The sequence below is a fragment of the Caenorhabditis remanei genome, chromosome IV (assembly GCF_010183535.1).
Source record: "Caenorhabditis remanei strain PX506 chromosome IV, whole genome shotgun sequence".
NCBI classification, from domain to species: domain Eukaryota; kingdom Metazoa; phylum Nematoda; class Chromadorea; order Rhabditida; family Rhabditidae; genus Caenorhabditis; species Caenorhabditis remanei.
In genome coordinates, this window is record NC_071331.1 from 12630750 (window position 1) to 12644066 (window position 13317).

Genomic DNA, 13317 nt, shown 5'->3' on the forward strand with positions numbered 1-13317 from the left:
CAAGTTTATCAAATTTATTTTCAACTAAGTACTGTATATTTTTAAAATAGGACAAAATTACAAATTCCAAATATCGGGACAAAATTTCAACAATATATCATAGGATGTCATGTGTTTTTAGAAGCATATCTGATGGGAAAAATGATGATGAAGAAGGGGAGAGAACTATACACGTATCAGACGATAAAACCCATGGAACACGTGGCAAAGGGAACAAAACATTTTGAACAAGAAGAGAAAACAGGTTGAATGGGAAATGGAAAATGGCAAAGTGTGAGGGTGAGAATGGCAAGCAGAGGATGTACTGATAAAAATTAAATTTCGAATTATGATTAAAAGAAGTCTAGAAGGCTTCGACGGCGTCTGGAGAATGGGGAAGGCGTCGTCTTCTGAAGGAGTTTTGATGTGTTTGGAATCGAGCTTTTGAGGTCTTTTAGACAAGCTTCTGACTGGAACATTGGTAAAACGAGGCGAGTAGAGAGGGAGAAACTTCCTTCGGCTGAAAATGGATTTTATTCATTTATTTATTTTTTCAAATCGTATCAAAACTCACCTATATCAATCACCACATTATTCGGATCGATACCGCAGAATTTGCTCAACTTTAATCCCTTTCCATATGTTAAATCTTCAATAGCACTCTTGATTTCCGGCCACATCATATCCATAATCATTCCGCGTATCAAATCACTCATGAAGAACCCCCACGTCTTTGGGAATGCTCCTTTTTCCATTTCAATAAGTGTATCGAGCAGTTCAACATTCGTTCGAAGAGTTCCATTATCGAATGATGGACGGAGTTCTGCTTGAATTGTGAGTACCAATGAGACGAAGACCGTTGTTTTCTTTTGTTCCGGGTTCACGACTTGAAGATGAATGCGGTCGGTTCTAAAATTGAAAGTTTAATTTCACATTCTTTGATTTTCAGAAATTACTTTGTCAGCTGTAACGATGAATTTGTTGCTGAAATGGTAGGCCTTCCTTTTGCATTCACATTGACTTGGAAGTAGCATTCAGTACAAAGTGTGGAGAGGAATTCTCTGGAATCTGGTGGAATGATGGGACTTGAAACTGGAATTTGCTCGTCCATCCATTCAAAATTCCAATCGATTTGATCCAAAATCTCATTCAAAATCGCATCTTCTAACCAAATTGTAACTAAGTCTCCATTTTTCATCTCCATATCCAAAAGTTTCGTCGCATTACTGTGCTCTTCCTGACCATTAAGAAGATTCGATGTTTCATCGTTGGCCGCCGGCACCAATTTCTGCCATTCAATTTGAGCACGGACAGTTAGCTGATGGTCATCTGCATCAATTGAATTCACTCTGAAAATATCGATTAATGATTTCAAACGAGCCATTCATTATTACCTATAAAACAGAGTGGTATTTCTCGCAGCCATATGATCTTGCACTTTCTTCGGTAAGAACTCATAAATCGGAAATTTCCGTTCAGTTCTGTGTCGTAAATCGTTTGTCGACGAGGAAAGTGCTGAGCAGAGAGCTCCTTCGAAAAACGATGAAACCATCGAACCGAATGTAGATATTCCCTTGTTAACCAACCACGAATCTCTCAATCGAAATGCGATATCCGGATTGAACAATGCACATTTCGAGAGCGTAACTTTCTGATCGTCCACGATGAATCTCAAATGTCCACGTGGCACTTTCACATGTGAATCAACGAGTGAATCAGCGAATGGAATGGGCCAGATCACATCAGAAAGATTTGCATGAGATGTGATATTGAGACTGAAAAATTAAGATTTGTTCTATTCAATGCAACTTTTTCCGTTACTTTTCAATACATTTAAATCACCTTCGAAGAGTGATATTCTATTTGTATTAGACTTCAGAAGACCTTGACGTCAAGGTGTTCTTCGCTCTTTTTTGTGACTTTCATTGAAAAGTCTTTCAATGCGAACCGTTAGCATTGGCAAATAGAAGAAGAGAATACTCACTTTTCAAAGAATACATGGACAACTTTCGGTCGGAATTGAACAGAAACATTTCGATAAGATACTGTATTGAAGAGTTTCAAATGAGCCAACGAGCCGAATGATGGTTCTTCGTTTGATTTGAGAAGAATCTGAAAACAAAATCGGATGAGTCAGGTTTGAGCATTCAAATTGTATGAAAACAAAAAGCAATTTATAGAAAACCGAGGGGTATTTTGTGCAGTTTTACGCTTCATTGGTCGAAGTTTACGGAACAAATCTATTAAGCTGGGATGATGAAAGCTTCGGAACATTTTTTACATTCTGCTGTTTCGCTCATAGTTTCAGCTTTCAACCTATATAATTTTTTCTCCGACACTTCTCATTTTCTAGCGAAAGATTCAGTATCGACCATTTGTCATTTGAACCTCATCAAAGAGCCCGACATGCCCATTTACTCCAGACAGTCTTCCTCATTTACCCTCATCAATATTCCCATTCCGAATACTATTCCCATCAACCCATTTTTCATCATCAAATCGTTCATTTCATCTATCTCCCTTCGGAGTCACTCCATTATCTTGCATTTTTCACTCGAAATCGCTCATCGACATTCAAATTTCGAAGGTCGTCACCTCCTCCTTCGACGAACCCCTTTCGTCCGAATTCAGTATGTCCTTGTCTGGAGAGGGTCAAATCACTCTCGAATGAAATAAGGAGTGAGGAAAAGAAAAGAGGAATAAGAGAAAGAGATCTCAACACTAGATCCAACACTTTTATTGTCGCATCTTTCATTCTCTCCGGGAAAACGGATCGAATGTTGGTGTATTCGGATGATGATGACCGGAGGAGGAGAGGTAAGATACGGATCATCCGCAAAATGTTTTGTCTTTTCTTTTTCTCTCACTCGTGTCATTTCTTTCAAACGGCACTGTCAAGAGTTAATGCGGAGAAGAGAACGACGAGATTTAGAACAGATTGTGACACTTCTTTGAAGAGTCAGGCGCATCGAACGGAACGTTTGACAAGGATGATGAGGGGAAGGTATAATGAAAAAGGATAAGGAGAGGATTACTGATAGTAATCATTTGTCACCTGACGACATTTATATGGATCACGTTATGCAATGTATTACAAAGCAAAATCTTCACAGCTGGGTAAGACGCCGTCTGATAAGTGTAACATGACGCTAAAGCTTATCAAGAGACGTTTTCAGTGAGCAAATTGTAGACAAAACAACTCTTAACCAACTTTCGCTCTTTACTTTCACTCTGTAATTGATCCAATCGAAACCTCGCTCCATTGCGCAAACACCAAACACTTCGGGACAATTAATCCCCGAATTGGACTAATCTTCTCTTTTTCCTCTCCCACTAAACTAATTTCAGAAGACCTAATCAGAATCAGAACCTAATCGAATCATCACTTTTTTCAAAAAGTTTGTTTAGTTCTGTCCCTTTCCCTCCCAACGTTTTCTTCTAATACCCAGAAACCGTCTCTCTCCTTAGCCGCCATGTCAACCGGGCGGCAGCGGCGAAGAGGACCGTCTAATTGGATTGCGCCAGAAATGACAAGCCATTTTTCTGTATGTGTATGTGTCGATTTGCCGCCCAAGGACGACTGGAAGGAAGAAAAAATAAGGAGGGAGGAGGGAAGAACAAACTCTTCTCTTTCCCTTTTTTGCAGATGAGGTAGCGCCCGCTTTACCTAATTAATCTTTCGGTAAAGAAGAGAAATGAATGGGTGACGAAAACAATTTCGGTTCTTGGATGTTCTGGAACTGGAACTGACTAGATTTGTTCTGGCAACAGTGATCAATTGTTAGCCGTTATACGAGAACCTAACGACCAGCAATAAAACAATGAAACTGTCATTACGAATCACGAGATGGTTTATGGTTCACTATTTCTCCAGTTTCAGAATAGAAGAAACAAACCCCAATAAATTACTCGAATTCTCTTCGATTTCGCTTCTAAAAGTCCATCGACACCTAGTTTCTTTTCAAACCCATTCAACCGTGAGCCATCTCACTTCTTTTTTTGAATCTCGGATTCCCGTGTCCGAATGTTTCTTGTTTTTCCACTGGTGCCTTTCGTTTTCTCATTTCAAAAGAATTGAAAGTAGGTCAAACATTTCAAGGATGACTCAATACGCCGCTCTCAGAGTGCGTCGTGGTGGATTCAGAAGAGGCGAGGAATTGGGCAAAACGATCAGACGGGTAATCTGTGTGTCGCTTTCGAAAAGCTGTGAAAAGAGGATCGGAGGAGGGTGCGAGAGACTCAGAAATCCATGATGAACATGACGAGAACGGTGCATTTCGAAATATGCATGATTGAAAAGTCGGAAGAGGGGAAAAGAGGACCAATTACTATGTTCAGGTCATACGGGTCGACAGGCAGCGACTAGTAGGAAGAAGACAATTAGGTTTTGTAGTAGTGAAGTGTTACAGATGAGTAGAAGTACTGAAGAATCAAATGAAGATGATGTGGAAGAAGTACCTAATTATTCTAGAATGTCATTTCGCAAGAGAAAGTGTGACGTTTCAATATAATAATCGAGAAATGTTTTGTTTCGTTTTTTATTACAATTTTTAATGCAGCCTCTGCATACAGTACATCGAGCAGAAATATCTCCCATGACTCAGAAGATTGACAAATGATGGAAAACAATGTAATGGTAGCTGCAGGAAAGTCAAGGAGGGAAAATCCGGACGAGGATCATAACACATTTGTCGAAAATTTAAGTCGAACTAAACAGTTTATTTCTACTAAAAGTATGAAGACTTTTCAGAAAAGTTGATTAAAAAACACATTGTAAAACTTTGAAAAATCAGATCGGTATTTCGACTTTTTACTTTTTAAAACATTTTGAAATGAAAAGAACTCACATTAGCGACTCGTGTCTCCTCGAGAAACTGTGATGCTGTGTGCCGGATCAGTTGAGAAATCGCAGCATCTCCGAGCGTCACTCCGAATTCTGAGCACTGTCCGGGACTTGAAAATAACAAGAGGAATATTGAGCATTTTCTGAAAATTGTTTCAATGCGTTCTCTCTTTTTTTGTATATTCCGGTGAAGAAAATTAATTTAAAAAATCAGAAAACTCACATGATAAAAGCCTGCAACATCTCGGCGTTCTCCGGCGCTTTGAATGACAAAACGAAAAAATGAAGAGGTGGATCGAAGACTGTTTTTTGTTTTGTTTTCCCGTTTGCTTCTTTTTTCAATAAACTTGGTTTTAATATAAAATAAAAGGATGACAAGACGACGGTGATGCGGCTACTTTTCCTTTGTTCGTCGTCGCAGCTCACACATTTGGACCCGCTGACTAGCTGAAAATGAAAAAAGTTATGGAGAATAGAGGGAATTTGAAAGAAAACGTTTTAGATGAAGATATTGAGAAAATGTATCAAGTTTTGATCGAAAATGGGGGATAAAATAGAAAATCGTTTCAGCAAATTGATAACTTGAAAAAATAAAACAACGATGCTCCGAAATAACGCGAAGCGCTGAGTTTATCACTCATTTTTTCAAAGTTTTTCAAAATGAACATTTTCAGACTTTATTTCCAAAGTTTCTACTTTCCGAAAAGATTATTATCTAGATTTTACAACTTCCAAGTAAATCGAGCTCGAATCCCTGAGAAAATAAATCAAAACATAAATAAAGAGGAAATCCAGTCATGCTGAGAACGTTGTCAGAAGCATATGACTAACCCTAACAATCCAACACCGAAAACGTCTTCGATCACATGCGAGACACAGAGAAAGAGAGATCTCTTTAGATATCTAAAAACTACGCTAACCCTAAACGCGTATCATTTTTTGTCGACGAATGCCAGATGTTCGTGTGGTTCGCGCACATAGAAAGGAATCGGACGAGCGAAGCACAGAAAAACATTGTAAAACAAAAATTACGGGTCGTAGCCGGTGTCAATCGGGTAAATCAGAAATCAGGTTTTCAGGAGAAGAGGAAAAAGAAGACGTTGTTGTCCTTTCGATTGTCGAAAAATCGGAGAAGGCACTGTGGAATAAAAAACAAAAAACATGAGGCCCTCGGCACGGGAAATGAATGACGGAAAGAATTGGGCGAAAATAGGTGAAAGTTAGGCAATGGGGCAAAAAGGGGAGGAGAGAGAAACCATCACGGATGAAAGTACACAGAGGGGGAAAGAGACTGTCACTAATTGTATAGACTCTTCATTTCGACTCTTTGTGGATTCGAACAGAGGAGAAGTGATGAAAGAAAGAGGGAAAGTGAATTGATTGGATGAATGAAGAGAGTTTAGATTAATGGGAAGTGATCGGTAGACAGATGACATAAAAGGAGAACACGATTGATAAATCAGATGAGAGTACATTTTTTCTGTTTCGAAAGTGTGAGAAATCGAATTGAATTCCTGTGAACAACAATGCTTGACTATTTCTTCAGACCGATTATCCAACAAATTCGTCATAAATAATGATCCAAATGGCAAATGATAAGACACTAAATGGTCAGCCATGTTTGCATAGATTGTTGTAAAGTAACTAACAGATGGGTTAGTGTAATGGAGGAAAGTACTGAAGACAGAGACGTAGGACGGCGTTGAGAATTGGTTGCTAATGATGAGTCATGGCAGGGCTTTAGAATCTAGACAAGGAATAGAGGGTTCTGGAAATGAATTTTAACAGAAAGTTTTAAAAATTGGAGTATGTGTTATAAGTAATATAAAAAGAAAGCTCCATGCTCGGGAACTCCTGTGAACTGCCGTTAAACGCAGGGATATTTGTTTTAAAATCATACTAGTGAAATCTGCGAATCGGTTTGGTTCCTGTTGATCATTTTTTAATAAAGTTCCAAAAACAGTATTTTTTGTATATAAATCAGATTGTTGCTATAAACATCGGATCAGAATTGAATTGATAACAGATAAATCAAATATGAAAACTTTTGCAAAACGGGAATTCTTCAATTTTTAGAGTCTTATTTTCTAGAATTTTCTCCTTCTCATGACTAATTTTCAGATAAAATCATTCGAGAAATGGCCCCGTAATGTTGACGAAGTGTAAACTGAAAACGAGTGAGACTATATGTTCTGACGTCATCTGGAAACCCAAAAAAGAGAACAAAGGAACATGAGATAGGTCCAATTGATAGAGTTTTGTGGCATAATTAAACGAATCTTGAAAAAGAGAGAACACAGAAATTAAAAAAGAAAGGAGAGAGATAGAGAGACTGTACACCCAGTGTAAAACCGGGAGAAAAGGCGGGGGAGCGAATAAACGAGAATACAAGATTCAAGAAAATAGAGACAGAAGACGGAGAAAAGTGGGCGGAGAAAGTAGGGAAGAGAAGATAAAGAGGGTGTGGACACGGGGGGACAAACGATATGACGAAGAAGGGGACAGTTGAAAACGAAACAAAAAGAGAAGTGATATAAGGGAAGAATAGAGAAAAAGAGAGAGACGAATACAAGCAGATTCTGCCATCCAAGGAAGGGTGATTCTTCCGATTACAACACTTGACGACAGGCAATCTTTCCTCTCTTTTGATAGCTTCTTCTTCTTCTTCTTCTTCATCATTTTATTCTTTTTTTCTCAGCGTCTCTGTGATCGACAGTATGATCTCATTTATGCTTCTTTATATCTCCATTCCAACACTTATATCTCGAGTTTTGGCAAATCATTTTGCAAGGTTCCAATCACATGTTATTCTATATCACTTTTTGGTTTCTAGTTGTGAGGTCTTCTGGTGGATGGCATCATATTTTTGGTATTTTATCGAGAGAGCACTGATTTGTTTAAAAATTTAAAGTTTCGTCACAGAGTCAAGATTGATTCAAAAACAACGGAAAAACAATAAATACTTGTCCGAGAGCTTTACAATAAACTGTAGTTCTTGTACTCGATTTCTAATGAATCCTATTACTTTAAAAAAAAAATCTCTTCCTGTATTTCAGTTATTCTCGCTGTTCTTAGTTTTACGATTAATTGAAAAAAAAAGACTCCGATTTCATCTATCTATTTTTCTCTTTCAAAATAATTATACTGTTTCAAAATTAAGACATAAAGCTTTAGATTATTTGAACATCAGTTTAAGTGTCTTAATCACATAAATAAATTCAAACCCGATTTTCGCAGCTATTGTAACTGATGTTCCATGAATATATTTAACAGGCATTAGAGTTTACAGACAACAAAAGTCAATACATGATGGAAAGTTGAGGATATTTGGAATTTATTTCCAAATTTTAATTTACTGTCTCGTTAACATCCTGATTCGCATTTGATCAACTGTTACCGAGTCTGTCCATAATCCTTGTATCTTGAATCAATTTGGTATCTATATGAAGTTTCTTTGAAGATTACACAAACAATTTTCTCGTTTTCAAAATAATTATACTGCTTTTTAAAATCAACCCAGAGTCTGAGAAACCAACTTCTTGAAACCAAAATGCCTTCCCCTTTTTTCCTTTTCTATTCCTCTTCATCCCTCGTTCTTCCAGATTTCCCACTCCATAATCAACACCTTTCTTCTTTGAATAAATTGTGTTCTGATTCAGCTTCATTAGTCATTTAGCCAATTACACGGACACTCTTTATTCTCACTTTTTATTCCCTTTTCTTTACACTTTCCATTCGATTAGTTAGTGTGACCTGTGATATATGGATAAGATAAACGGTCAGTTTAGACAATTTTCGATTGCAAATGTTGTATTGATTGTGTCACTGATCTCTATGAATCTGTTTCAGAATTTTTCAGAATATTTCTGATCTGGAAATTTTTTTTCAAGACTCTCGCAGTTATTCAATAAATCCATTCTCAGATTTTCTAAATTCAATGCATTTTCAGATATTGATGACGTCATGCTTCAATCGGCCCATAATATCTCTATTTATACTCCTTTTCTTCTCTTTATTCATCAGTCTTATCAATTCAATAGACAGTGACACTCATGTGTTCCATCCCTTACTTGCTGCACCACGAACACTTCCAGGAGTACGTGTCAGAATATTACCACGTGGATTAGCGTATTTGAATAATGTAAGTTACTGTTTCTTGAACATACTATCTTATCGTTCTCCGAACAAGAAATCATTGCCGCCATTTATTTTATAGATAGCTGCAAATCTTCTCGCAGATCAACTTCCTCGTCTAGTTATCCCAGATGTTGAACATATTCTCCCAAGTAATCAGGGTATCATCTATATTTCAAGAATCCATTTATCACGGTTAGATTTTCTTATTAAACGGGTGTAGATTACAATAATAACACAAAAAGAAGGTAATAAAAATAAGAGAAGTTCCACTCGAAAGGTGTAAATGATATGTTTATTACAATTGATGGTTTTTGTAACGTTGTCATAAATCACATAGAATTTAGATTCCGACGCGCTGAACATCATCAGCTGAATTCGACGGCACCAAATAAGATCTCATGGACCATGCAGAATATGGATATTGGGTAGACTGGAATGAGATGAAGCCTGAATTCAAATTATTCTTTTCAGACTTCTTGGAGACTTGAGTGGATCAGTTAATATTGTAGTTCCACTTAATTTGACAGGACAGGTGGAAATCCTGGCACAAGGACTTACTTTCCATTTGGAATCGTCGGTAAGATATTACTTAATTGGAAAAATCAAGTTAAAACTTCAGAAAATTATTTTCCTCAATAGCATTAGTTTCTAATCGGGCTTTTGAATCAGTAAAAGTATGTGATTCCTTGCAGATAGAGAAAGGAATAAACGGTTCAGCCAAAGTGACGTCACTCTCTTGCCTCGCCACAATCCGAGATGTAACAGTCACAAATCACAACGGAGGACTCTTTGGATTAGCAGTGTCTGTATTCAAACAAGGAGTCTCTGATAATGTTCGACACATGCTTCAATCGATTATTTGCAAGAAAGTCAGGAAATATATAGATGAAGATGCGAATGAGAAGTTGGCAGAGGCACAGACTTCCAGTAAATTGGGAGATGCTCTTGAGACGAATGCATTGAAAATGATATCAGTTGGAGGGGATGAAAAGTCTAGAATTGATATTGCAAGTATTTTTGATTCGTCGTTGGCATCCAAGTTCTTCATTGACTTCAGGTAAATTTGTGATTTAAAATTATCTCGGTTTCGAATGGAGCATTTGCAAACTTTTTGAAAGAGAAGACGTTCTATGCGTAACAACGTCTTTCCCATCCAGCTGAGTATCAAGTTTAATAATTTCAGACTAAAAGAGCATCCAATTTGCAATGAAAACACAGTGGATCTTGCCTCTTGGGGAGAGATTTCATACATGGGACAAGGTGACACTCCATTCGGACCAATCGACTCTTCATGGCCTGGAAAATCTCCGTTCAAAACGAATGTGGTCGATTCAGTGACAAGTAAAGACTCGATGATTGAGTTGGTTGTGTCGGATTTCCTTCCGAATTCGCTCCTTTATCATGCTTATGTGTGAGTTTTAACTTGTCTAATCACAAAGACAACGATTAAAAAGAGTCTAAACACAAAGACAATCAGTAGGGATTACTATGGTCTCATCGAAACCGTATAATATATTTCCAGACAGAGATTCATAAAAGTGTTGCTCACTCCAAGAACCAAAGGTGTCGCCTCATTTCTCCGAACAACTTGTGAAGGCTCTTTTTGTATTTCTGATTTGGCTCCACAACTCGCTGAGCAGTACCCAAATTCAACTGTTGAGTTGGCAATGAGTGCCACGAGAGCACCTGCAGTTCTGTTTAGTGAGAAGAATGGAGGTAAGAAATTGCAGTTTCAAAGAGTTTATGAATAATTACAGTCTATGATTGCATGATGAAGCTCTAGATTTCATAAACTTCTCTTTTTCAATAATTGTTACAGGTACCATCTCCGTGTCAATGGGTGGTTTGGTAGTTGTATTCGCTGTGAATGGAAATCATCGTCGTCAAGTTATTGTAGTAGATCTGGATGTAGTTGCTGATGCGAAGTTGTCTATTCAGGTACGAAAAAAACCCTAAACTTACTCGAGAATAATGTGTTAATCATTAATGAATATCTTGAAACTGAACATTTCTAAAATGATGCTTTTCAGGGTCACAACGTGAGTGGATCTGTGGAACTTCGGAAATTCGAACTGAAGCGGAGAACTGGAACAGTGGATATTTCTGATGCTGAAATTGATGACATTGCTCTTCTCGTTAGTCAGTTGTCGGAAAATCTGCTGAATGGATTACTGGTCAATGGAATGCCAATTCCACTTCCTCATGGTAAGCTATGCAAAAAATGTTACGGTTTCAGAACAAATATGAATGAATTATTAATAGATGCCAACTGTTGCCTCATCCAATATCATGAGCTTCACTTTAAAATAATCGGATATTCATAATCTGGAGGAACCGTCAAAACATTTTACTGAAAATTAATTTATGTTTCAAGAACAATTAGAGAGGAATTTCGATTTATGAGATTCAGTGCGCGCGGTATTGTTTACATAAATTTACCATAAATGGGAAAGCTGATAAAATAATGTAAAAAGTTATAAGAAATGCGTTGGAAGTGATCCTGATACATGGCCTTCGAACCTCGATATTTCCAAACAACCTCGATATCCTGAAAAGACCGCGAAATACTCATAGAGCCAAATGAATCTCTATGTTTTCAGTCCTCCGAATCAAAGACAGTCACATCAATGTACTGAGTCGTCGAATGCATATTCAAGTTGACGTAGATGTAGACGAGAGAAGATTATCCAAACTTGCATCTCAGACATTCTTCAAAACCCCGCAGTTTTCCGATGTGAACTTCAGTGAGTTTTTGTTCGAACTATCGGAAAATTATTACATTTAAAAAACTAGATATCCCTTGACCCAAAGTTTCATTATCATCTCTTTGAGGTCCACTCCGTCGAATGGTTCGTCCAGTTCCGTTCCTCGAAGGCCGTCAACATCTTCAACAATTCAATTTCAACAATTGGTCAACTGACAATACGAGGAGAATATTCAGATGAATCTCTTGGATTCGTATCTAATCAATTAGCTTTTCTATCCATAACTCTAGTCCAGATTCTTTCACCCCTGTTTGGTTCTGTTACGGGTATCCCTTCTTGTGTGTTTGTACATATGAATATAAAAATTAATTTTATATAATCAAGTTTACCAAGAAAATTTTCTAGTCCCTACGGAAACATGAAACGAAAAAGATATTAAACAAATCAAAAATCACCTGTTTCACCACAAAATTAAAATCACTTGTATGCAAAAGTCAGTAGTGACAAATTTGGGGTTGTGAATTTCAAAATTCTGTTCCGATATTTTAAGAAACGACTATCACGCAAACCCCGTCTCATAATTTTCAACCATATATGACATTTTCAATTTTCTTGATCTCTGTGAAGTCATAGCACATCTTGAAAAATCACGAGAAGTACATTTTGTATCTGCAGTCGCCTACATTTTGATGTTCGGGAAAGAGATCTCTGATATCATTTTTCACACTTTCGAATTCTGAATCTTCTATTCCCCACATGACGTCTCATACTTTTTGCAATTTCTTCACGAAAAAAAAACCTGAACCCACAAAAAAGTAAAACAAAATTCATTTTGCCCTTTTCCTTTCACCACTTTCTTCTTTCTCGTATTCCCCGCTGAAAGATTCATCAATTCTTTTCCTCCTTTTTTCCACTCCTCCTCGGTTTTTTCTTCTTTCAGAAGATGTTTGGCACCCTATCTAATTTCGGAAACCTTTTTCTCCTCCTCTTCATCTCGTTTTTTATTTTGTAGTCGTCAGAATACTCAGAAGACGTTAGGAGTACTTCAGATGACGACGTGAGTCTTCAGATGGAATTCAGAAGTTGTAAAAGAAGAAGACAAAGTCAAGATGTTGAAGCAATCAAATTCAATTTCTCCATTCTCGATTGTCTTTTTCTTTCAATCCAGTTCCTTTTCTTTTTGTTTTTTTCTCCCTAAAAATGGCCAAAGACGTATTCAGCAACAGTTAAAAACAATCGCAGCAAGTGCATAATTTATTGCAGAAAACTGTTTTTTCCTTATCCAAAAATAACCTTTACAATACCATAAACATTGATAACTTCTGTTTGAAACTGAACTAGAAAATTCTAGTTTCAGAATAAAAGTAAGAGAGAGAGAGAGAGTAATCCGAAGTGAGAACAGAATGACGTCCTCAAACCGAAAATCGAAACAAAAAGTTAAAGTTCGCACAACTTGTGATTGTGTTGATGATTCGATTCGTTTCATATTTTTTATAGTTTTTATCACTTGACACATTGTTTTTCATTTCTATTCTTAGACAATGGATTCTGTTGGTTTGTGGGAGGAGAAGTGAAGACTGTCCTATTGAAAACAAACTGTCAGAGTTCAAACTTTTGCAAAAAATTAAAAGAGAAACATAAACTGAAGTATTT

The 13317-nt window shown here is 37.1% G+C and overlaps 2 protein-coding genes across 2 annotated transcripts; one reads left to right on the forward strand and one right to left on the reverse strand.

Annotated features, from left to right (window-relative positions):
- Positions 1-332: 332 nt before the first annotated feature.
- Positions 333-5065, reverse strand: GCK72_013586 (uncharacterized protein; the record flags this gene model as incomplete). The annotated part of the gene is made up of 7 exons (XM_003088366.2): positions 333-499; positions 554-888; positions 936-1328; positions 1374-1754; positions 1964-2091; positions 4827-4965; positions 5046-5065. 7 exons carry the CDS (start codon positions 5063-5065, stop codon positions 333-335), a joined length of 1563 nt encoding a protein of 520 aa, XP_003088414.2.
- A 3694-nt stretch (positions 5066-8759) lies between these two features.
- Positions 8760-11904, forward strand: GCK72_013587 (uncharacterized protein; the record flags this gene model as incomplete). Its single annotated transcript, XM_003103401.2, has 11 exons — positions 8760-8963; positions 9039-9151; positions 9304-9384; positions 9431-9536; positions 9652-10016; positions 10143-10370; positions 10482-10675; positions 10779-10897; positions 10990-11164; positions 11560-11703; positions 11792-11904. The coding sequence occupies 11 exons, from the start codon at positions 8760-8762 to the stop codon at positions 11902-11904; spliced, it is 1842 nt and encodes a 613-aa protein (XP_003103449.2).
- Between the last annotated feature and the right edge of the window lie 1413 nt (positions 11905-13317).